Here is a 26,604-nt window from a genome sequence, read left to right on the forward strand (position 1 = left end):
TTTAATAGAAGTTGTCTTTTAAGATGCTCCAGAGAGTTCTTTGCTCATAGCTAGGTGTCACAGCAGAAAATAAAAAATGAATATATGGCACAAGGAGGAGCACTCAAATATCAAGTGACAAGGGACAGGCCTCTAACCCGCTCTTTCCTCTGCACAATTTACAGATTGCTCAGTTGGCTGCTGCACATGGAAGGCGAAGCAAAGCACACAGGGAGCCGGAGAAGACCAATTAACTAATGGCCTGCATCTAGAGAACAAAATGAAAGAGGAGGTGACAAACCCAGATACAGAAATAAGTTCACTCTGGCCTGGTTTGCACGTAATAGAAAACCATGGTCTAAAACACATCATGGTTTACCCAGTAACTTTATTGCAAATGATTAGCATGCTGGTCCATGCTGCTCGCTTACTCCTTACTCCTCCTTCCATGCAGTATAAGAAACAAACTAGAGTATGGGCTTAGCCCATACCTTTGGGTTTGCTTCCTCTCTCATCCAGCACACGGAGGGGTCACTGGAATGAATGGGCAACGGGCAACAGCATGCTGCTCAGTCATGATAAGCCATGCTTTGTTTTAGGCAATGGCTTTGTGTTACATAGGGACGCGGGTGGCGCTGTGGGTTAAACCACAGAGCCTAGGACTTGCCAATCAGTAGGTCGGCTGTTCGAATCCCCGCGACGGGGTGAGCTCCCGTTGGTCGGTCCCTGCTCCTGCCAACCTAGCAGTTCGAAACTGCAAGTAGATAAATAGGTACCGCTCCGGCAGGAAGGTAAACGGCATTTCCATGCTCTGCTCTGGTTCGCCAGAAGTGGCTTAGTCATGCTGGCCACATGTCCCAGAAGCTGTACGCCGGCTCCCTCGGCCAGTAAAGCGAGATGAGCACCTCAACCCCAGAGTCGACCATGACTGGACCTAGTGGTCAAGGGTCCCTTTACCTTTGTGTTACATGCTGTCATGGGCTGGGAGTCAGCTTCACCTGCTGAACAGCAGCCTGAAGAGGGAGAAGGCGGAGTAACTCTACCTGCAGCTGATCAGTCTTCAAGGACTCAGAGAAGGTGCTGATACGAACCTGCTGGCTTCAGCCTTCTTAAGGCAGGGCTTCCAGCCTCACTCAGATGCTGGAAACAATGCTTATCAGGCCTGGTCCAACCTTGCTGCTTCTTGTGCCTCTTACCCTTTGACCATCAGATTCCCTGGACTGTCTAGCCATGTTGCCTGACCCTAGGACTGGACCTGACTTTGGATACAGACTCTGCCAATAGGCAGGTACACCCCAGAGACTCTGTTGCTTGGCTGGGTTCCCACTCCACTGAGTTTGCTCGTCATTACTCAGCACGAGACTATGACACATGCCAAAAATGTTTGCTGAAATGTGTCTCTGATCCTGATCTACAAGCTCCAGAACAGGGGTAAGTAAAGGTAAGGCTGTTTGTTTGTTTGTTTGTTTGTTTACTGGATGCTAATGAGCCAGGCACTCAGAGGGGCATTTGCACACTTAGAACTGAGGACGCAGAGTGATATTAGCTCAGTGCCAGAAGACATACACAGGATGAACAAGGAGCTGAGTTCAATTCCTAGTATTGCCTCTTTAAAGGATCTGAAAGCAGATGATGGAAAATAACTTTCCCAGTCTCAGACCTTGGAGAGCTGAGGCCTTTCAGTATGGACAATACAGTGGTACCTCGGGTTACATACGCTTCAGGTTACAGACTCTGCTAACCCAGAAATATTACCTCGGGTTAAGAACTTTGCTTCAGGATGAGAACAGAAATTGTGCTCCGGCGGCGCGGCAGCAGCAGCAGGAGGCCCCATTAGCTAAAGTGGTGCTTTAGGCTAAGAACAGTTTCAGGTTAAGAACGGACCTCCAGAACAAATTAAGTACTTAACCCAAGGTACCACTGTACTGAGCTAGACAGGAAAATAATCTCACCAGATATAAGGCAGCTTCCTACAAATAGTGCACATTTAAGGACACAGCCTAGGAATTTGTTTACAGTACCTGGACTGAGATCACAGTCATCTCTCACTACTGGTTTTCCTCTAAGCTCTCTTTATTTCACCAGCTTCATTTAGGCGTGGGTGTGGAACAATTTTGCGGTTGCCATTGTTGAAGGATTAGGCGTCGATAACCTTTGCTGATCTGCTGCACGTCACCCAGAGATCAGCCTTCTGTCCATCCCACCCCAAATAAAGGCACAGATGCCACCATTGAGGAATAGAGTAAAAGAATGCCAGCCACCAAGCGTTCTTTGAAATCTGCCTGCAGATAAGACAGATACAACCTGCACAGAGCAGTGGGGAAAGTCGAGAAGCATCCTAGGTTCACTGAATACAGGTAGCGGTTTTTTTCCTGATTCTAGGTTTGTGGGGTGGGTTGTTGGGTAGACAGAATTACTTCTGCAAGTCTCAGGAAAATGTCAGGTATGGCTAGTAGTGATAAGCTAGCATCTGTGACATTAACCAAGAGGATCATACAAACACATACTAATCTCTAGAGCAGTTTGGCAACCATTCTTTTAATTAAAAAAATTCCATTTTTTTTAACATAAGGTGAAAGAATTTAAGGGAAAGTAAACAAGCACAGGATGCTCTAAACTTCCTCTTAAAAGCAGGCAACCTAACTGAAACACTGATGAGGAATGAGACTGAAGGCTGATCCGGCTGCCATGGAAATTATGACGCCTCTAGGAAGGCTGACTCACGAGAAGGAGCTGCTGTGACTTTTCTTCAAATATTTTGTCTGTTTTCATTACAGATGTATGCATCTGCCTATTTCCATTCCATGTCAGTTTCATATGCACCTAAATCATAGGTCCATTTGGTTCAATTTTTTTGGTGAATTTAAAAACACACATTAAAAATGTGAATTTAAATAGTACACACTTCCTACAAATACAATTGTAGAGTTAGAAGGGACCCCAAGGATCATTTAATCCAACCGTCTGCAATGCAGGAATCTCAACATGCAGTCCCCCATCCAATTTGAAACCACACCAGCCCCTGCTTAGCTTTGCAAATGTGCTAGCAAGTTTTATAGCTGCACCACTAGGAGGAAAGTGGTGCAGCACACTCCTAGTGGTGCAGCAATAAAACTGCTAGCACATTTCCATAGCTAAGCAGGGTAAAGTTATTCCCCTAAAATACACCCACACCCAGCCATGCTGCAAACACTGTGACCTGCAACTAAATGGGGAACCGCGAGAGAAACAGCAAAAGCTTTCTACCTTCTCTTTAAGTTTGCACAACAAATCTGTACCTGAAAGATTGGGGGGGGGGGAGACCTGTGTACTCTTATACAGAAGGCTGTTCCCTCACCACAAGACAAACCCCCAAAGAAAAAGCCCATGTAGTTTAATCTTTAGATAAGCAGAACTGTCAACATCTAGCCTTACAGTCTCTGTCAGTTCCTGATCTGTGTAGGGAACACTTAATGAGGTATTGAAAATGCAGTTACTGCAAAGTCAACAATGTTTACACACCCTACTGAATGAACAAGCCATGCTAGAGCAGGCAAAAGCGCCTCAATTGAAGCATGCTACTTCTGGACCCAAAAAAGCAGGGAGGTTGCATCTTTTTTTTAATGTGCCACTTGTTTCCCTAACAACCAGCATGAAGTTAGCAGAACAACTTGAGCCTAGTTCTTACTTCCACCAATAAACCTGTTTTTCGAACTGGAGTCCCACAGGCACAAACAGTAAGTGGATGACATGCAGGCATGGCCAAACTTGGCCCTGCAGCAGTTTTGGGACTACAACTCCCATCATACCTAGCTAACAGGGCCAGTGGTCAGGGATGATGGGAACTGTAGTCCCAAAACAGCTGGAGGACCAAGTTTGGCCATGCCTGCTAGAGGTATGAGTGAGCAATCATAGGGTTCCCACTTACGAGTTTTCCCAGCTGTTGGTCACATGCTCCAAGCCCTACCCATTTGTGGGTGGAGCTTGGGACCAATGAATGACAGCCGCATTGCAGGCTCCAGTGGAGGTCCTTAATATTATCACACCCTTGCCCTTCAGCTCAAAGGATGATAAGGTGAGGGTGGGGGAATTCAGCTCCTATGCTAATGGAAGCCCCAGCAGCCTTCATTTTTCCACGGGAATGCAAGGGAAGAATTAAGTTGTTTGTATTTTTTTCTTATACAGGGCCTATTGGAGAAGTAATACTTTGGCCAGAGCGTCTCGAATGTCAACTTGAGAGCAACACCATTCAGCCACAATTCCTAGAGTGTAGATTTGGGGAACTGTCCGGTAAAGTAGAGCTAATGCTTGAGAGACAGACAGACAGACAGACAGACAGGGAAAGGGGTATTGAGTGAGTGGACTAAAGTCCTTCTCTAAAGTAAAGAGCATCCTTACTTCAGCTCTCTCTGTATGTATTTTTGTTGTTTTAAGTGACCGCAAAGCGACGGAACAACAGCAACAGTTGCATTACCAACAATTTTCTAACAAAGTCAACTCTATAAGCAGAGCACTTGACATTTTGGCCCACAATACCGCACTGAAGAGGAAAGCCACTTCTAACAGAAACTTTACTGGCAGTTCCAATTACTTGTCCTACAAAGTCGCTGCTTTACATTATGGTTCACAGAAAGGCATACGCAGCAGGACAAGAGACCAAAATGGCATTTTGATTGACATCTGATGTTGACTGAAGGCCACTTCTCACCCTGCATTTCAAAAGCAAAGAACTCTCCTCCCTTTCTTTGGAGAGAAAGAAGAAAAAGAAAAAACATGCAAAGTATTTTGTTTGAGTAATACATTTATCTGGCACCCAGCCAGACCCGTGAACTTCAAAACTGCAGAGAAGTTTTGGCAGTTCATGGTTCTGGCTGGGAGCCAGATGTGCATATTCCCCCCATTCCAGAAAGACATTTGCATGCTTTTTGAAAGACATGAGCTTTATCCTGTGTATTTAAATGGTAACACGAGACATAGACCTCATTCCTCCCAGATGCAATGAGGAAAATCAAGGTCTTCTGAGACCAAGATTTGGGGAATAACCAGACTTAATAAATCACAATGAAACTATTAAATTCTATCCCATTTGCCTTCGCTATTATTCCAAGAAGCAAAAAAGTAAATAAATAAATGATGGTCTATTATATTCCTGTGTGCTCCATCTACATTCAGTTCATTTCAAGAGTGATGTTTCTGCAATAACCGTGCAAATTTGCAGATTGTTAGTGTGATTGATGGGTGCAAGAAGAGTTCTTGATTGGGACTTTAAAACAAACAAACCAAGAGGAGCATAATAACTGCTTTGCTGGATCAGACCAAGGTCCATCCGATGTCCAGCATCTGTTGTCCAGATGCTAGTGAGTGCTCAGAAGCAAGACAGGAAATGGAGATGGATGTGCAATCTCTTTAACACCCAAATGGACTAAAAACATAAAGCCAAATGGTGCAGAATGTGACTGGGAAGGAGCTGCATTGCTCATTCAAAATTGGACCAGATCACATACCCCAACAGGCGCAAAAGGCACTCAAGTCTACAACTATATTCAATATGGGAAGTATAAGAGCAATGATATAGCAGTGTGAGGGGCAATAACCACAATGGAAACGCTATCTTTCGGAAAGATGAGTCCACTATGCCCCTGCAAAACACACTTTCGGATACAAAATTCAGAAAATGTACTGGCACAATTTGGTGCACCGTGTGGCAAGAAAATGCCGAGAAATATGGGCTTTAAAGTTTTATTTGAATAAACTCATGCTTTGAATACAGGAGATAACATTGTGATTGTGGGCATTTTCTAAAAGCTGGAATTTATTGGGGCCAGGGGATGTTAAATTATATCTGATCTAGCTATCCCATCTTTGCAGACTTTTAAAGTCCCAAAATGCATCACACATTACATTATATGCAGGAGAACAAGTCTGCATGGGGCCAGTACCCCACCATATATATGGACTTTCTGGATTGGTATTGTGATTACCAGAGCTAACTTTGAAAGCAATCTGGGTTCCAACCACTATACGGTTGACATCCTTTCTCTATGATTAATCAGATCCACTTTCTTGGAAGTTAGTCCCATTGATCTCGGTGGGCCTTACTTCTGAGCATACGATTCCTCTGCCAGACACACATGAGCAAGTCACACTAACACACACAGAGAGAGCACATCAATGGACAAACCCTCAAGCTTTATTGGGCTATGTCTGGGAGTCTTCAATCATAACACTGGCATTTTCTGGACCAACAGCCAAATGGCTTACTCAAGGGGATACTTAAATTATTCTCAGATTTATAGGTTTTAATGGGCACTGACAGCAATAAACGATGCATTACAAATCATGGCTGTGCTGGCGTGCCAGGTGACAACAGAGTTTTCTCTAAATTTTATGTTGTGATATAGTAGTTCTAAGCACAAAGGGAACAACAACAAAAGCTTCTAGAGCCTCTATCCCACCAAGAGCCTTCCATTTACACAACTTCAGCTCCAATAGTATCAAAGGGACTTAGGCATGACCAATTTACACAGGATTGCTCCTGACCTCCTAAGCAACTGGAGACAAAAGCAATATTAAAAGTAAAGCTCAGAGTATTTAAAAACCGAATTCTCCACCCAAAATTATTCACATTGTCATTTTTCCCCCATGACGACTGTGATGGGACGATGAGCTGCTTGTGCGTAAAATGCAAGTCCCTCAGAGTTTGATCAGGTTTTCAAACCTCTGCCTGTGACGGAGCCCCTCCAGCATGGCTGCGTCAATCACTAGTAGAATCCGAAAGTGGCTGCTTTCGGAATCGTTTCCAACATAAAAGCTCTTTAACGGAAACACGTCGTCTGGCCTCTCGGCGTGACAGTTTCCGGCGAGGTGTGGGTGTCCCTATAGGAGGTCCTGAGACCTCCCCACTGTTTTCGCTGGAAGCGTCTCTGAGCCATCCCTCCGACTCACTTTCCCTTGGAGTTCTTGCTCGCCCTCTACTGGTTCCCTCTTCCGCTGCTACTCCTCTCTCAACCTCAGTGAGCCTTTGCGCCCCCGGCGCTTTAGATGGCAGTTCCCTGACATCCACCTCCCCTCCAGGGCCCCCTTCACCCCCTCCCGTCTCCTCCCCTACTGGCGGTGAGGAGGTAAAACCCCTGAAAGAACCTCCTTCGTCTTCCGACGTCGCGAACACTTCCCTCCACTTGTTGCTGTTCCTACTCTCTCGGTAATCTTCGTCATCGGAGTCCACTCCCTCTTCCAACTCCGACTCCGCGAACCCTTCCATTTCCTCTTCCTGTTCTCGTTGCCCCACCAGCGCCGCCCCACACACCCAGCGGTCCTCAGGGATGACATGTCTCTCTTCGATCACCCCCTCCCCTTCCCAATACTCTGGTTTGCGTGAGAGCGCGTCCGCCCTGACGTTTTCTGGGCCTGGCACATAACAAATTTCAAAGTTGAATTTGGAGAATTCCTGTGCCCATCTCACTTGTCGTTGGTTGAGCACTCGAGCTGTTCTCCAATACTCTAAATTCTTGTGGTCGGTGCACACTTGCACCTTGTGTTGTGCCCCAATTAATAAATGTCTCCACCTCCGGAATGCTTCGTGAATGGCAAGTAGTTCCCTGTCATACACCGTGTAATTCCTCTCGGATTTATTCAGCTTCCGCGAGAAGAAGGCACACGGTCTCCACTCCGACGCACTCCTCCCCGGTTGAAGAAGGACCGCCCCTACCGCCCGGTCGGATGCATCGGTTTCCACTCTCATGGGTTTTCGTAAATCCACATGCAGAAGTTGTTCTTCCGAGGCGAAAGCCCTTTTCAGTTCTTCAAAGGCTCGATCCGCCTCTACCGTCCAAACAAATTTCTTCTTGCTGCTGAGGCAGTCGGTGATGGGCGCCGTCAAGTGGGCAAAGTTCTTGATGAACTTCCGATAAAAGTTCCCAAACCCCAAGAATCTTTGCACGTCCTTCTTGGTCTTCGGTGTCTTCCATTCCAGTACCGCTTGGACCTTGCCTGGATCCATGGCCAATCCCTTGTTTGACAAGCGGTACCCCAGGAATTCCACCTCCTTGGTATGAAACTGGCACTTCTCCAGTTTCACCCACAGCTGGTTGGCTTGCAGCCTGCCCAACACTTCTCGAACGTCCCTCACATGCTGTTCCTCATCTTCCGAATACACCAACACGTCGTCTAAAAAGGCCACACAATTCTTGTAGAGCAAAGGTCCCAGAACGTGGTTTATAAAAGCTTGAAAACACGCGGAGCCCCCTTGTAGACCGAAGGGCATAACGAGGTATTCAAAGGCTCCCAAAGGGGTAAACATGGTGGTCTTCCATTCATCTCCCTTCCTTATGCGTATCAGATTGTACGCCCCCCGCAGGTCCAGCTTTGTAAAAATCTTTCCCTTCCTTACTCTGGTCAAAATGTCATCAATTCGGGGCATAGGGAAAGCCAGGGGCTCCGACACTGCATTGAGGGCCCTAAAGTCACACACCAGTCTCGGTTTGTCTGTGTTCTTTTTGTCCACAAAAAACACTGGGCTGCCCCCCACCGCTCGGGACTCTCTGATGAAACCTCGCTTCAGGTTTTTGTCAATGAACTCCCTCAGCTCCTGCATCTCCCTGTCTGACATGGCGTACAGCTTGCCTACTGGGAGTTGGGCCCCAGGGAGTAGGTTGATTTGACAGTCAAAGGGTCTATGCGGTGGCAGTTTGTCTGCTTCCCTTTCGCTGAATACGTTGCTCAGATCTGCGTATTGCGGGGGCACCTTCCCTTTGTCCATTACTTCCATCCCGGCTAGGGTGACTCTGTCTCCTCCCGAAACCTTCCCCTCCTTGCAGTGTTCTAGGCAATGCGCTGACCCAAAGGAGACCACCCTCTGATGCCAGCCCACTAGCGGATCGTGTAGCGCCAGCCAGCTCATCCCCAAAATGATGGGCGCTCCTCCCAGGATGGCCACATTAAACGCTATCTGTTCGGTGTGCCTTGCCACCCTCATTATCATCGGGACAGTCTGTTGGCTAACTTCTCCCCCCAACAGCTCTCTGCCGTCAATCGTAGTCACCTGCAAGGGGTTACTTAAAGGGATGGTCTGTATCTGGTGCTCAGCTGCAAACTCCTTACTCATGAAATTACAGGAGCTGCCTGAATCCAAAAGCGCCTTGATCTTTAGTGGGTGTCCGTTTGGCAGTTCTAGTAACACCTCTATCACTAAAGCGGGTCTGGGAGGTTCCGGCATGGGCACTTTCACTGCTCTTTGGCCTGGCTGCTGTGCCCCGACGGTGGCAGCCAGGCGTTGGCTTTTACTTGCTCCTTGCCTTCCTCTTCCTTTCCCCCAACAGCTCCTGCCATCCCTTGCCATTCCTTTCTTTGTGGGCAGACTCTGGCAAAGTGCCCTGGCTGTTGGCAGAGATAACATCTCTTGGCGCTCCTTCCCTCCTTCTTCCGCCCTTCACTGGGATTTGAAACTGCGCGCGCCCGCGCTGTTCCAACTTCCATCGGCTCTGCCGGCGGGAAAGGTGGCTCTGGAATGTCTGGAATGCGGAACTCCCTCCAACGGTCTCCTTTCCCTTCCCGCTTTTCCAAAGCCCTCGCCTCCTGGCGCGCTCCTATGCACAGCGCAGATTTGGTTAACTGATCCATAGACTCCGCCCTGGGCCCCCGGGAAAGCTCATCTTTGACGGTTGAAGAAAGCCCCTCTTCGAAAAGCATTTGGATGGGCTCCGCCGATAGGTCCCACCCCAATTTATGAATCAGCATAGTAAACTCAGTCCAGTACTCACGGACAGATCTGCTTCCTTGCTGGCAAGCCATTAACTGCCTTCGCACCACCCCCTGCTCAATATCGCTGGAAAACATCAGGTCCATGGCACGAAAAAACTTCCTCGTGTCCTTTAGGATCTCATTATTCGCTGCCATCAGGGGTCTAACCCAATCCTTCGCCCCGGATTCGAGATGGCCAATCACAAAAGCCACTCGCGATTCCTCGTCGGGGAAGTCATCAAACTGCAAGTTTAGAGCGTATTGCATCTCTGTTCTAAAGGCATGATAGTTCCTGGGATCCCCCCCGAATTTCTGCACCAATCCTGGCACCTTTCTGGCGAGCGGGGTGGTTTTCTCCTTTCCCTTTTCTGCATCCTGAGCCCTCCTCTCCTCAAGCCTCGCCGTTTGCAGCGCCAACTGGATCTCCAACGCCCTGTACCTTTCTTCCAGGCTTGGACCCCCTCCAGCTGCTCCTGCTCCTCCGGTTCCGGCTGGGTTGCTCATGATGCTTCTCCCTGCACAAGCTGGCTTTCGGTGACTTTCGGATTGCTGTGATGGGACGATGAGCTGCTTGTGCGTAAAATGCAAGTCCCTCAGAGTTTGATCAGGTTTTCAAACCTCTGCCTGTGACGGAGCCCCTCCAGCATGGCTGCGTCAATCACTAGTAGAATCCGAAAGTGGCTGCTTTCGGAATCGTTTCCAACATAAAAGCTCTTTAACGGAAACACGTCGTCTGGCCTCTCGGCGTGACAGTTTCCGGCGAGGTGTGGGTGTCCCTATAGGAGGTCCTGAGACCTCCCCACTGTTTTCGCTGGAAGCGTCTCTGAGCCATCCCTCCGACTCACTTTCCCTTGGAGTTCTTGCTCGCCCTCTACTGGTTCCCTCTTCCGCTGCTACTCCTCTCTCAACCTCAGTGAGCCTTTGCGCCCCCGGCGCTTTAGATGGCAGTTCCCTGACAACGACCTACATGAATACTCTTTAATGGCACCAACTCTTCTGAGAACAACATGGCAATATGTTGATAGTTCTGGAAGAACCCATGGGAAATTAGGGGTGCCTAAAAACCAAAGTCGACATTATAAGGTAAACACAGAGTTATCAACCCTATATGGGGGGTGTTCAACTCTTTCTCCAGCTACCAATTATCTCCTTCAAATACACCTCTGACCATTTTTTACTTCACCGCCCCTTGAGGCTATGTGCCCAAACCTTAATTAGTCCAAAGATGGGGGCCTGCATTGAGCACCCAGTAGAAGATCAAATATGGGGTTCATCAGATGTCCCATCAGATGTCAAAGCGATAAACAACTACCTGACATCCAGAAGACATCTTAAGGCAGCCCTGTTCAGGGAAGTTTTTAATGGGTGTCATTTTAGTGTATTTTTGGTCTCTGTGGAAGCCGCCCAGAGCGGTTGGGGAAACCCAGCCAGATGGGTGGGGTACAAATAATAAATTATTATAATAATAATAATATTATTATTATTCAGAACACCCATTTGCCAAGGCAGCATCTAAATGTCAGTGAAATCAATGGGATTTACAGTTCACCCTCTATAGCAGCGTGAGGAGCTGAAGCCAGAGTGGAAGGAAGTGTGCTGAGAAATACAGACGTCCTCAAAGTTAGTGCTGGTTCTAGGTTTTGGAACCTGAAGATGCCCTTAGTGGGGCCTGAATGGACCTTGCTTCCACCTTCAGCTAACCACTCGTTTGCCCTCTCCCTCTATGTCCAACCTGTACGCCTGTCCAAATAGAGAGAAGGGAAATGGGTGCTGCTGCTCACTCTATTCCCCCTTGTTAAATCCGCACCATGCATTTAAAGCACTTTTATACCAAATTTAAGTTATGGAGAATCCTGGGAAGTGTAGTTTGTGAATCGTGCTGGGAACTGTAGGTGTGTGAGGTCAGCAGCCATAACAAAGTATAATTTTTAGGATTCTCTGTTAAAATTGCAGAATACAGCTTTGAATGTCTGGTGCAGGCGTGATTGCAAAGAGAAGCCACAGCAAGGAAGAGGAGCAGCAGCAACAGTGAGGCAAAGAGGCTCTAGAGAAGAAGAAGAAAAGTCTGGACTTGATATCCCGCCTTTCACTTCCCTTAAGGAGTCTCAAAGCAGCTAACAATCTCCTTTCCCTTCCTCCCCCACAACAAACACTCTGCGAGGTGAGGCTGAAAGACTTCAGAGCAGGGTGACCCGGTTCACCAGATTATGAGTCCACTGCTCTTAACCACTACACCATGCTGGCTCCCTGAGGCTGATGGCAGGGCCATTCCGGAGATGGAGAAGATACCCAGCAATTCTAACATGTACAGTGTTGTACAGTGGGAACAGTGCTAGATTTGGACCGGGGAGACCCAGGTTCAAATATCCGCTCAGCCATGAAGCTCACTGGGTGACCTGGGTCAACCACACACACATACTCAGCCTAACCTACCTTACAGAGTTGTTGTGAGAATAAAATGGAGGTGGTGAAGGGAACCAGTATGCTGCCTTGAGCTCCTTGCAAGGAGAAATGGTAAGAAATGTACTTAACCCAATAAAATAGCAAATATCCCTGATGCCAACCCTACTGATAATGAACCAATACGTTCGATGAAGTGCTTATGAGCACCTAAGTAGCTATCTGGAGCCCGGCCATGAAGTCTAAAGTACTGGGTGCATTTATTTGTAAGTGCCAAGGGTGATTAATAGCAGCAATAACAACAGGAGAGGCAAGGCTGCCGGAGTCCCACATGGAGAGCGCATGGGACAAAGGCAGTCGACGGCGGCACTGAAACCACGCTCCTTTTTAATCCTGTTGCTGTTATGAATTATAACGTGGGAGACGGACATAAAGTATGTTATTACAGCATCATCTGTAATGCAAAGATTAACATCTCTCCTGCAAACAGCACCCAGGGGCAAGCAAACAAAGTCGGAGCCACTGAAGAACCAGACCAGCCTGCAGGCTCTACAAGTGTGTGTATATATGATGAATGCCGAAACGCTTTCTATCATTCAGCAGTAAGAAACAAATATATACCTATCTATTCACAATGGGCAGCAGTCGGGGTTTTATCGCTCAGTCTGTCAAGGCTGTCAGCCCCAGAGAGGCATTATAATAGTTAAATATCTAATGGTACCGAAGAGCCGGAATGTCACCAATAAAGAGAGAGAGAGAGAGAGAGAGAGAGAGAGAGAGAGAGAGACGAAACAGGTGCACGCTGTCAAATTACCGCCCGCTTGGAAAGTCACGATTATTGCTTTAACTATGGAATGCTACAGTCCCCAGTGAAGCAAAGACAACCCCCCCCCCAACCCGAACACAACAGCTGGTGCTCCCAGACCTGGAGGGAAGGGGGCGGGCAGGCGGGGAGATATCGAGATCGGTGCATGTAATGAAGGAACGAGGTTAAAGACGGGGGAATGTCAAAGGAGAAAGTGGGAAAAAGCTGGCTGTAGGGTTTTTGTTTGTTTTTTTGAGATCACACCCAAACGTCGGTGAAGCGCAGGATAACAAAGAGCGAAAAATTAAAAAATGGAAGGTGCAAGAGAAACGAGGACCTCTGGTTGAGGAGAACCTCTGGAGATGAGTTATGGGAGTTGAGGTAGGGGCTCGGGGAGAGAGCTGGCGCTTCAGATTTGCAGGGTGGTAGCCATGGGGGGCAAGTGATGGTATGGCTTCATCACTAGCCTCCTCTCTAAAATTTCAGTTTTCTTGAATCTTGTCTCCCATTCAGGTGTGTCCAGTCTCCCACAGCAGAGTCCAGGAAGGACCAGCCATGCTGCAGCTGCAGAGGGAAAGGAGGAGTTGCGACCCAAGAGATTGTACAGCACACCTGGAATGGGACTGACTAAACCAGGAGAGCATTTCTCATGCCTGTTTTATCATCCGGCAAAGATTTACAGTTTGATGATTGGTTTTTAACGTCTACCAATATTTTCCCAACAAATATTCTATATCATTTTACGTAAACCACTTACAAGTTTGTTTGTCTATTAAGTGGCACATAACTCCTATAATTAGGACGCGGGTGGCGCTGTGGGTAAAACCTCAGCGCCTAGGACTTGCTGATCGCATGGTCGGCGGTTCGAATCCCCACGGCGGGGTGCACTCCCGTCGTTCGGTCCCAGCGCCTGCCCACCTAGCAGTTCAAAAGCACCTCCGGGTGCAAGTAGATAAATAGGGACCGCTTACCAGCGGGAAGGTAAACGGCGTTCTGTGTGCTGCGCTGGCTCGCCAGATGCAGCTTGTCACGCTGGCCACGTGACCCGGAAGTGTCTGAGGACAGCGCTGGCTCCCGGCCTCTAGAATGAGATGAGCGCACAACCCTAGAGTCTGGCAAGACTGGCCCGTACGGGCAGGGGTTCCTTTACCTTTTTAGCTCCTATAATTGGGACCTGCTTGAGGCCATCTGGGTGAGAACAGGACTCTGGACTAGTTGGGCCACTGGCAAGATCCAGCAGGCTCTTAGAATCATGGAACTGTAGAGCTGGAAGGATTCCCGGGGATCATCTAGTGCAACCCCTTGCAATGCAAGAATCCTGCCCACGACCATCCCTGGTTGGGCTTGAACCGCCAACCTTCTGGTTAACAGTCAGATGCACTAGCCCAGTGTTTTTCAACCACTGTTCCACGGCGCACTAGTGTGCCGCAAGATGTTGCCTGGTGTGCCGTGGGAAAAATTGAAAAATTTGAAAGATTTGAAAATAAAGTATTTTATAATTTTTCATATTTCTGTTTACTTACTATTTCATAATAAAGTAATTATAAAATAATTTCTTTGTGTTTATTTGATTCCTATTCAAGAGAATTACTTTAGTCAATATAGTCAATATAGGCACAGAGTTAATTTTTTTAACATTTTCTAATGGTGGTGTGCCTCGTGATTTTTTTCATGAAACAAGTGTGCCTTTGCCCAAAAAAGGTCGAAAAACACTGCACTAGCCCACGGTGCCACTGGTGGCTTCTAACATTCTTAATAAATGAATAAATAAAAATGCATACAAGCAAATCTCTAGCCCAATAATTTGAATTAAGTAGTACTGTAAATAATTTTTGAGCAGAAGAGGGGGGAAAGTTGGAGGGGGAGTCCTATCTAAAGGGGGCCACCCAAACAGGCCAGTGAAGACGTATTATGCCAAGGCGCCACAGAAGGTTAACTATTGGGAGGAGAAAACAGAAAACCAGGGCGCAGGGGGCTGCAGTGACAAGCATTCAAGCAGCCCGCAGGCGGGAATTCGCCCTTTTTTTCTGATTCCCGCTCACGCAGTTCTAAGATTAGGCTCTTAATCCTTTGACCTTGCTACGGACCTCGGTTGGTCGCCTGGTAGAATTTTTTTTCCACTTGGCAAATTGGCACCAGCCATTTGGTTTTTCTCCTACCTCGTAGCAAATCATCACAACTTTGTAAGGTTTGGCAATAAGGCATTGGAGTATTCGGCTGGAGGTGAGGGGAGGTAGTGGCCATCACCTACCCCTCGTATTTCAAGGGTATTCTGTTAAAGGAATCCGGGGGGAATTGGTGTCAAATATCTTTATTCCAACACAGGGGGCGGGTTCAGGGCCTTGCCATTCAGTTTCACATTAGGCAAGTGGGGTAAAACTGCTCCTACATCTGAGCGTAAGTCGGGGGACCACATTTATTTTTTTTAAAGGACACTGCGCAAAGAAAAGCAGCATATGAAGCAACAAGAACGCTTCTCTCTAGTTGGACTAGCTTTCCGCAGGCGGGGAGTTACCGAGAAAGGGGAACATTTTCCCTTATGTGATCTAAAGTGGAAAAGCCCCTGGAGGGTTGTATCACTTCATTCTCCTGAATGTGCAGATCCTGCCCCTGAAGACATTTCAGTTTCCATCCTGTTCCCTTTGGTTTCTATCCTGCCGGTGTTTAATAAAAACTAAGTATTACTTCACTTGCCTTAAGGACCTCTACAAATTAGGACTGCCACCTTTTGTTTTTAAGAAAACACAGCAGCCCTGCCCTTGATGGATGATTGACACAGTGGCAGTCTCAGAAGAGCACCTGGGCTGTAGCACTGGGTTCGCGTTGCACTGCAAAGGGTTCCTGTGTGTGTGTGTGTGTGTGTGTGTGCCTTTGGCTTAGTCTAGGATTAGCTTTTCGCTGAGATAGGCAAGCGCCCACAGCGCAGCTAATAGAATAGGCTTCCAACCGCATTATTGCGGATTCACAGAAAGAAAAAGGAGAAATACTTGTGCAACTGAGCCTGTTGCGCAGAATGGAGAGGGAAGCATAATAACAATTATCGGCAACGACGGTCTGGGCATTGGAGAAAAGAAAAAAGGCAGACTCTTGCATGCCCAGAAGTCCTGAAACGCTGTCAAAAGTATTATGCCTCTGAACACCAGTTGCAGGGAATCGCTCAAGTCCTGTTGATGGCTTCCCACAGACACCTGGCTGGGCACTGTGAGAACAGGATTCTGGGCTGTATGGACCACTTGCTTGACCCAGCAGCTTTCTTCTTATGCCATTACACTGGCTGGAAGTGGTGGTGGTGGTGGTGTTTTACTCCCTTGTGAAGCAGACTTCAAATCTTTCCATTTTACAGGCGGAGAGGGTGATAGTGGCACTACTCACTCATTTACAACTCTGGTTGGCTGCTGAAACTCAGCCTCCCACTTCCAGCGCACATTCATTTCTTGCATTTTCCTTCCTTGTCCAAACCTTCCTTCCTTTCTTTTCTCCTGTCGCCACACGAGCACATACCCCTCCCACCAATCCTTTTGCTCTTTCCCAGTCTCCTAACTGCAGCCACCAGCCGCCCATTTGCACACCTTTCTGCATCCAGATTGATCTCATTCTCTTACGCCGATAGCCCCTCTGATCCCATTGGCTCCACATGCCCCCTTGTTAACCCCCATCTCCAGTTTTGGATTGACTCTCCCATTCATTGCTGCAAGCCCCCCTCCTGGCTGTTCTTTTCTGTTCCGATGCCATTTGCTCTGGTCTGAAATTGCCTGCTTCTCCCGTCCCTCCCTCCTGCCTGATCCCTCAGTCCCCCTCCTGATATTCAGTCTATTAACCTCCCTGACTTCTCCGTGGCTGTCAGCCTTTGCAATCCCTCCCTTTCCCCGACTGCCATCTGCAAACATGTTCAACCAGAGCCCTCCCACTCCTGAACGCCTCCTGCAGGTTCTCTCCCCACCTAATTTCCCTTTTCTCCTCCACTACCACTGTGCCTTTGACCGGTTATTATTATACATATCCTCTTTTATTTGATTCGCCTACCCTCAGAATATAAACTCTTCCTAGCAGGGAGTTCGTCTCCACTACATTCATAAAGCACTGTGGAAAATGTGCAAAGCTGCATTAGAGAGGTTAAATCGCTTTTCCAAGACTCGTTGCTGACTTCCAAGTTAGGCTCAAAAAGCTTATTCAGATTAAGCACAGTTCTCCTTTCCCGACAAGTGCTAACATAAAACAGAATGCAAGCCAGGCAAACATCATTCTGTTTGCTGTTCATTAGAGAGAAACGCCACTTGAGTGCCACAGCAACGAAGAAAACAAGGGCCATGCACAGTGAAAGGAGACGGCAATTTCCAAACAATCATGCTGCCTTGGCTAGCTGCTCTCCGTCATTCTAAGGTGCCAATGAACCAGACTGTGCATGCAACCCAAGAGTGACCACACTTTTAAAGGCCTCAATGCATCAATGCGCACTCCAAGAAGAACCGCCTAAGATCTTATACACACAATTGGGAGCAACCCTCTGAACCCCCCAAGGGATTTAATGCGACAGTGCAAGAGGTCTTGGGCAGCATGTCTCAGATCATATGGTACAACTGCTTAGGAAGGGCTCCAACACATGAGGAGGAGGTGACAGAGGAGGGGAATGAATGGCAGGTACCTGGGTTGGAGGAGAGGTGGTCTCCCTCCTCCCCACCCCATCAGTCACTTTGGGAGGGGGAACAGGGATGTCAGTTCTTAAACCCCCCCCCCTCCATAAACCTTCCTGTACAGTGGAGAGTCTTGGTGAAGACGAGGGAGAGCCTGAAGCAGCCAGAAGGAAGACAGAACAGGAGGTAGCAGCGACTGAACAGGAGCCCAAACAGGAGGGCGCAGTCTTGTCACCTGGAACCAGGTGCTGCCTTCACAGATGGGAGCAGACCCACTCACCCCGACAGAGCACATGTTTGCAATCCCCACATTCCTGCAATGTGAGTGAGTCTCATGAGTGAGCGCGCCAAGCCTAGCCTTTAATAGCTTGGCGGGCACGGCAACTTGTTGGGACATCTTCCTTGCTTCTATCCAGTACTTAACTACTCGCCTTGCTCCTGAACTGTGACTCCTTAGCCCAATGTCTGCTGCTGAGTCTGTACCATTACATGCCTGAATAAGGTATCTTTTAAAAAAAACAAAAACCTCACAATTAAGAGCCTCTACTTGCTTGTTTGGGGAGGGAGCCAGGCCAGAATTCCTCAAGTCCCCTTGCAAACACAATTAGCACAAATACGAGTCTGTAAAGGACTCCGAAGATCCATGCATCCACTGTGGGTATGCTTGGCCACTGTAGAATATGGGATATTGGCCTAAATAGAGTTTATTTTTGATCCAGCAGGGCTGCTCTTGCGTAATACCAAGTATTTTATCTGTCACCTTCAAATTTTGCCCTCTGTGCAAAGGAATCAGAAGGCTGTTTTAGCTACACAACAACGCTTCAAGGTAAGGTGAATTGCCCAAGGACACACCAGGAGCTTCACACCTGAAGATGGAGAACACAGGCTTTCTCCAAAAAAGGTCCCTGGGGTTCCCAGCATCCTTCAGGTATGGCTGGGAAGAATTTCTGCCTGAAACTCTGGAGTGCTGCTTCCTGCCAAGTGTTAACAATGCTGAGCTAGATGGACCAATGGTTTGACTTGATGATGTTCCTAATCCAGCACAATAGTGAATGCTGCACCTTAGGTCAAAACAGTGTATATCTAAGTGTGGTGTTTCCTATGTCCTGAGATTTGATTAACCCACTACTACAGACATAACAGGGACGCGGGTGGCGCTGTGGGATAAACCACAGAGCCTAAGACTTGCTGATCAGAAGGTCGGTGGTTCGAATCCCTGTGACGAGGTGAGCTCCCGTTGCTCGGTCCCCGCTCCTGCCAACCTAGCAGTTCGAAAGCACATCAAAGTGCAAGTAGATAAATAGTTACCGCTCCAGCAGGAAGGTAAACAGTGTTTCCGTGCACTGCTCTGGTTCGCCAGAAGTGGCTTAGTCATGCTGGCCACATGACCCGGAAGCTGTACGCCAGATCCCTCGGCCAATAAAGTGAGATGAGCGCCAGCAACCCCAGAGTCGTCCGTGACTGGACTTAATGGTCAGGGGTCCCTTTACTTTTACAAGCTTGATAGGAGATGAGATGCCAATGAGATGTCAGATCTGGCCTCCTAGGGAGGTGCCACAGCTATCAATGCCACTATAGCAGTAGCCGCAGTGGCAAGCAAACTTGGGAGGCTGGCTCTGCTGCCCCTGCAGATTCTGCCACCTGAGCCAGTTGACCTTGCGTCATGTGTGGGCCGGTCCTTCCCATTCCTGCCAGATCAAATAGGTACGTGAAGACAAAACACTCCATCCTGCTTTGTCTGCAGTACAATGAAAGTGCAGTGTTTCCTTTTTGAAGGCACAGGAGGAATTTTGTCCACTGGCAGATTCTAACTGAGGTACTTGACGCCCTTTCCACCTGTGGTTTTCATGCAGCAAACCATTTATCCGGATGCACCTCCTCGACACAGCAAGAACCAAGATCCATCGTACCCTACAGAACTTTTAGCATCGCCCAATGCCTGGCAAATCACATGGGCATTGCATTCAGAAGACATTTTCGTCATCTTAATATGGTGTTGAAGTCACCCTGGTCTGGCTTGGCCACATGGCGTGAAAAATCTGCCTTTTGTTTAACAAGCACCCCTTATTTAAAGAGACTTCCCTGTTAGCACTCTTAGCAACACTTAAGGACCACCTTATAAACTCCGAACCCAACCCAACCCCCCACCAAAAGTCTATGCAGGTTCGCTGCACAGCCTCCAGAAATTCTACATGCAGCACTGTTAAAAGAGCTAACTTGGTATCTGATGAGTCACAGAATCCATTTGCTTCTACTGACCTACTTAACTACTAACCCAGTTATCTCTCTCTCCATCTGTCAAGACGGGTTTTAAATCATGCCAGCTCTGTGTGTGCAAAAGCTGCAGTGCCAAGTTATTCCCAGAGGGACGGACGGGGGGGGGGGGGGCGTTGAGTAAATGTTTCTAGCTATTAAATATAGAAAACTGGAGGGCTACATCATCAACTCTGTGGAGAAACAATGCCCACATTTAACAGCTAAGCCAAGTCTCGGGATGACAGCTTCCAAAGATTTAGCTGCAAATATTTCTAAAGCAGGCTATTTTAAAAATGCGTAGTACGTCTCCATACACTTTCCCCTTCCCTCCATGAAAATTATGAAAAGCGCTGATCATCTCAGAATAATCAGGTTTAACAGGTTAGAAGTAATATATGCTTCTAGTATCCTTAATACATCATAACCTCCTTTCGCGGAATTTGAATCCCTGTCATTCCAAACTACTGATTTTTCCCCCCTCTATTCTTTTTTCTTTTTAGGCTGATGCTTTTAACACGTTTCTATGGTTACTACCCAAGGTCACATCACAGAAGCCTGGACAGCAAGCAGTTCAGAAAGACAAAAGGCAGTTCACATCCATTGCTGTATTAAATAATGTATGAATGTTAAGGCACTCACGTTGGGGGGGGGGAATGGAAAAGAAAATTGTATGCACACCTAAGTCCAGGGGTCTCTGTTATCCAAGGCAGCACAGGAAGTATGTTAATGATTTAGAGTGTTCTGATGAATTTTCTTTTGGCACAAACGCTCTAGAATATATATTTTGACCTCAGATCTGCATGGGCAAATCGCTGAAAAATCCGAGAGAGGGATCTGCTGGAATAACTATTTTGATAAGGACACTTTAGCAGAATAAGATAAAGGAGATTCCTTGCTGGAGGTACATCAGGGGCTGCCCCAAATTTCCTTTCGGAAAATGAGCATCCCAGTCCCATGCATGCTTCCTTGGAAATCATCACTATATTAAATGGGGATTGCTCCCAGTTTGCAGTCTCCGTGCTCACACTTGCAACTATAGCCATAACTGAGATAGAGAAGGACTTTTCCCTCCAGACCAAATGACCAGGGTCCCCTGAAGCTGTTCTTGCCTCTTCTGAATAGTTTTGAGTCTCTTGTTCAAGTTGTTGGTCATTGACATACTGCAGGTCACATAAGCCATGAACACCATATAAACGTATGGTAAAAAAATAAAATAAAAAACACTGTGTCCCATAATGCACAAGTGAAGCAATAAATGGCTAGTCCTAGATCTGAAAATGTTGAAGATAAGTGGTTAATGTTATGTTTAGATATATCAGGGGTGGGGAAGCTAAGACCAGGTGTCAACTAAAACCATCTGGGACCTTCTACCTGCTTCTTAGGTCTCTGCTCAGACCATACACCTTTTTCCAGGGTGACACGACTCACTGACCCTGCTAAAGTGATTTTGCCTGGCTGGGATGGGTTCTTTGATTGCAATAACGCCTCTTTCATGTTTGGATGGAGATATATGCACCTTTGCACAATCCCATGTTCAATCCCCAGCGTCTCCAAGGTGGCCTGGGAGAAATGTCCCCATCTGAAACTCTGGAGAGCAGTTGTAAATCAGGTGATGAAGAAGAAGGAGTTAAGGATATTGGTGAGGTGAAACATGTGCAGAGGAGGGTGACCAAGATGGTCAAAGGTCTGGAAACCAAGCCATATGAGGAATGGTTGATGGAGCTGGGTATGTTTAGCCCTGGAAAAGAGGAAGAGATATGATTGCCAGAAACTCCAGCGGGTGCAGAATGCCACAGCAGGACTCCTTATGGGGTCCTCGCCACGGGATCACATTCACCCGGTGCTATACCAGCTGCACTGGCTCCCGGTGCAGTACAGGATCAGGTTTAAGGTGCTGGTTTTAACCTTTAAAGCCCTATACGGCCCAGGACCCTCAAAGCTACAGGACCGCCTCTCCTGGTATGCCCTTACAGTCTTCAAATAAAAACATCTTGGAGATCCCGGGCCACAGGGAGGTTAGGCTGGCCTCAACCAGAGCCAGGGCTTTTTCGGCTGTGGCCCTGATCTGGTGGAATGCTCTGTCACAAGAGACTAGGGCCCTGCGGGTCTTGACATCTTTCCGCAGGGCCTGCAAGACAGAGCTGTTCCACCAGGCCTTTGGCCAAGGCACAGTCTGACCCCCTCCTTCTGTAATCCTCATAGAACTCTAGCCCAATGGTTGCCATTAATTTGACTCTGAATTGATTTTAGAATGAATTGATTTTAGAATGTATTTCAATTAATGGATTGTGATTTCATTTAAACGGTGTTGTTAGCCGCTCTGGGCCCGGCTTCGGCTGGGGAGGGCAGGATATAAATAAAATTTTATTATTATTTATTATTATTATCTTCAAATATCGAAAGAGCTGTCACTCGAAAGATGGAGCAAGCTTGTTTTCCCCTGCTCTGGAGGGTGGGACTCCAACCAATGGATTCAAGTTGCAAGAAAGGAGATTCCGACTAAACATCAGGAAGAACCTACTTGAAAGGAAGAGCTGTTTGACATAGGAACAGGTTCCCTCAGAAAGTAGTGGATTGTCCCTCCTTGGGGGGTTTTAAGGAGAGGCTGGGTGACCATCTATCATCTATCATGGATGCTTCAGCTGAGATTCCTGGATAGCAGGAGATTGGACTCGATGACCCTCAGGGTCCCCTCCAACTCTGCAATTCTATGATTCTGTGATTTATTTGTTTCCTTACCCAGCCTTCAGCCAAAGATCCCACAGTGGGTTAAAACAGTAAGACAATACTGAGCTAAATGGACCAGTGATAAGGCAGCTTCTTACGCCTCGAAGGTAGTCAAGCCCCCCCCCCCCCGAACCTGCCCCCAGCTCCCCAGTTCACAATAAACAGCAAAGCGAACCATTTATCACAACTAATTGAAGCGCCTGAGCCTTGGAAGAAAAACACATTAGTCATTTAGCAGTTGTGCTAATATTGCAATGCTTTTCTTCCCATTTCATTAGGGGCACAATGTTCCAATGGCCTAATCGTATGCTCAGTCACTGCTCAGCCAGTACCCTGAGACATGACAAGCTGTCTTGCTAGGCCTACACTTGATAAGGTGCCTGCTCCCCCAGTCACCTCAATTATTGACTGTATTTTATGGTCAATCTAATGGCCAAATGCTTATCAGCAAACCATCAGGTGCCTGTAATAGGAGAGTGACCCTCAGTTTATATGTACCATTAATGCTCATTAGTGAATAATTAGATTCTTTAATCCGAAAAACTCAGAGGCATGCAAATATGACCAAGCATTCTGGTTCTAGAAATAAGTCTACGAAATGCTTCCTTTTGAAGATAAAACATCCAAATATAATTCTGGGCATTTGAACCAGTAAACGCATGAAATCTGCAACGTGGCAGGTGGTTTCAAAGAGATTTGTCCTATCCAGAAAGAGATTTGGGGTTGTTGTCTTTTAATCTCTCAAATTGTAAAAGAACATTTGTAACTAAGAGGGGAGAAAGAGGAGGAAAGCCGTATATTCCGTCTACATATACTGGTACAGAAATAGGCATTTGAGTAAGGCAAGAAGATAATATATTTCTTAAGCTGGTTTTCAACATCCCACTTTACTCTCTCAGCATTCTGCTATATTCTAGTGACCCAAGTCATAGCATGAGGCTGGGTAGATAAAGGTCTGGAGTTTTGTAAATAATATACAAAAAGGTAACAGACAATTATATTTAATTACAAATAATGAAAGTTAGTACCTTCAAAATAAACTTCATATGGTTGTATACAGCTTAGGGGCACTCTCTAGAAGTATAAAATCTATCCCTAGAGATTCTTAACGCCTTTTTTTATGTATTGTCTCTATCTATATATCCACTAGTTCCCAAATATGATAGAAGCCACCTTAGGTGAGCAGTGAAAGCTTTCATCTCTCAGATCAATTTATTTTTAATGCTCAACAGTGGTACCTATAGAAGTCTCATCCACAGTTAAAATGCATTGTTATGATTGTTATTGGTATACATTTATTTATTTATACCCCACCTTTCTTCCCTGACAGGAACTCGTTTACAGATAAAAATAAGAACAGCTAAAAACATAGAAAAATAACTATCTATTAAAGAACCATTAAACATTGATAGTGGTGGTGGAGTGTAACTTTTATACTAAACGCGCAAGGAAAGGGAGCAAACAATCACCTCTCCCAAGTCGTTCTGCTTTGAGCTCTGCTGCTTTGAGCTATTTTCTCACATTGGGTATCAGAGTTAGGTTGGGATAAATGGCTTAAAGCAGAGGGGAGTGTTAAAGTAAGACCTAGGAGCCTTACAGAGCCACAACAGAGACACCAGCATTTAAAAAGCACAAGGTCTTGTTCGTCATTCTGCCCAACTTGGAGCCAACCTTTTTCTCTTTATTATTATCCAACATTTCCTCCATGGAGCTCAGGTATACTGTATACTGTCCTAACCACCCCTGATTGTATCTGCACTTGAAGCTTATTTGGCGAGTGCACATTCGAACCCAGATCTCTCTTGAGTCCTCGTCCCATAGTCTAGCTGTGAGGTCACGCTGCCTCTCAGCGAGCATTCATTGCTCCCATAACCTGCTCTTTGTTCCTAAGCTGTGCATTTTTTAACGTTCACCCCACGCCAAGATCCTTTAAAACCTCTGTAATTTCCCAGCAAGTACCTTTCATGGTGCAGAATTTGTGCCCTTGCACCTGTGAAAATCAGGACCCTCTCTTATTGCATCTGGGCCTCTATCTAACATCTTAAGATTTTGAGAAAAGAAACCCTTTCTTCTTGTGCCAGTTCTCTGATGGGAAAATACTGCTTCTGCCAAGCTCTGTGAGCCCTTCTCAGCCAGAAGCATCTTCCTGATTAAGGAATGGTAGTTTGGGATGGCATTTGCCTTGCATTCCAACACTAGACAGTCCTTTCTTTCGAGAGAGAGTGGAATTTGGGAGTTAACTCTGTTTCAAATTTTGTTTAGGTGCCAGGTTGTATTATAGCACATGTGCGAGCAGAAGAAGACTACGCGCTTCCTCTTGAGGCTAATGAGTAAAAATATCAAAGTTAAATGTAAGAGTGTTGCATAATTAAGCTTGATGAAGTTGAGCAACCACTTTTAAACAAGGACTCTTGAGTCAGTATGCAAATGCAGCCTGCGTACATTTCACCGAGCATAACAAAGCAAAATCTGCCCAAGTTATGTAACAGCTTGTGGGCGCTATCTACAAAAGATAGAATCAGTGTGAGAAAGAACAAAAAAGAGAAGTCCACGGGAGTAATGTTGGAACCCAGCAATATCAGGTATCCGAGGAGCTAGAGAGAAGTGGATGGAAACACAGAAAGCGGCTTCACACCAAAGCAGATCACTCGGTCCTTGTAGCTCAGCACTGACCATACCACCAGAGAAGGAAAGCTCTGATCTGAAACCTCTGCTGTCTTGCAGGATATCTTCAGAAGAAGAAAAGGCTAAAGAGTACACCTTACACCAGGGTTTCCCAAACATCTGCCGCGGCCGGACTACAACTCCCATCATCCCTAGCCAGCAGGGCCAGTGGCCACAGATGATGGGAATTGTAGTCCAAAAACAGCTAGAGACCCAAGTTTGGGAAACCCTGCCTTACACAAATTTGGAGTGGAGTCTCTAAGACAGTTGGATGGCACCTTGTACGTCTCCTTCCAGCAACTCCTGCAGCCAAGCTGGTGCCAAATGTATTGCTCTGCTTTCCTTGGTGCACATCAGCAAGGCCAAGAAGGGAAATGTTGTCATCTAGGCAGTCCAGGTCTTCCATGCACACTGCTCAGGCTTGCGCCCAGTGGAGGTCCCTTTGGTGCTGCTAACACAGCAGTTTGACTTCACCCCCAGAGGCGCCCTCCAATGTCTCTCGAGACAGACGAATGCCAACAACATACACCGGGGATATAAACCCTGGACTGCAACTTCCATCTTCCCTGGCTATTGCTCATGCTAGCTGGAGCTGATGGGAGATTTTAGTCCAATGACATCTGGAGGGCCTTCCCTTGTCTATGCTCTCCAGGTTTTCAAAAAGAGGGGCTTTCTGTTGTTCTTTTTAGCTGCCATTGTTCTCAGATGCCATACTGGGGCTCATGGTTTGGTGAATATCTAGCCTTACTCATGGGGATACAGTTCCCAAGACTGCCTAGTATAAAGAGAATTACTGTTTGTCCATGCACACCTCTGTGAATGAGTGAGAAAAGAAAGCACCTTTGTACATGCTTCCAAAACACAGCTCCCACTTTTCCTGGCACAGGTAAGCAAGATTTCCAGTAGAGAAGCAAGAGGTGGAAGGAAGGTGCCTAGCCTTTCGGGCACCCGTTGCTTTTCCGCTACAACTCCACCCTGCTCCCAACCCCACAATCTTTTTCCCCAGCAGTGGTTGCAAGTTCATGCTTCCATTGCATAGTGATCCCATTCATTACCCAAGCATTCTCCTGCCTGAACTGCCATCTGCAACAACAACAACACCAACCGCCCAGTAAGCACTTGGTTTGTGGTCATTTCATACACAAGAGCAACGATGTAAATCGTAATGGTGAAAACTACCTTATGAAGAATGACGCTGCAGCTGAAGTCCCTGCAGAGACGCCAGCCGGGGCGACCAGACTTTGGGAAGCCAATGGCCCAGTGGTTCCAGTTTGGTCACAGTTGTTTTGCCCTGAGGTGACTTGAATATTGGAGCCTTCCCTTCCGCACTCTGCTGCTGTAGCCTCCTAAGGAAAAAGCAAAATTAAAAACAGGGAGTTATAAATATGTTAACTTAAGACTAATAGTACTTCCACCCACCTGAGA

General features: G+C 46.9%; 1 protein-coding gene across 2 annotated transcripts in view; it reads right to left on the minus strand.

Annotated features, from left to right (window-relative positions):
* The window catches only part of KIF26A (kinesin family member 26A), a 154,332-nt gene that overhangs the window by 40,105 nt on the left and 87,623 nt on the right, over window positions 1-26,604 (minus strand). For both annotated transcript variants that reach the window (XM_081908363.1, XM_081908362.1), the window contains exon 4: window positions 26,359-26,525. In XM_081908363.1, coding sequence (XP_081764489.1) covers window positions 26,359-26,525 — 167 coding nt within the window. The remainder of the gene's footprint in view (window positions 1-26,358; window positions 26,526-26,604) is intronic.

This window comes from Podarcis melisellensis (genome assembly GCF_964234715.1).
Source record: "Podarcis melisellensis genome assembly, chromosome: 1".
Taxonomy (NCBI): Eukaryota; Metazoa; Chordata; class Lepidosauria; order Squamata; family Lacertidae; genus Podarcis; species Podarcis melisellensis.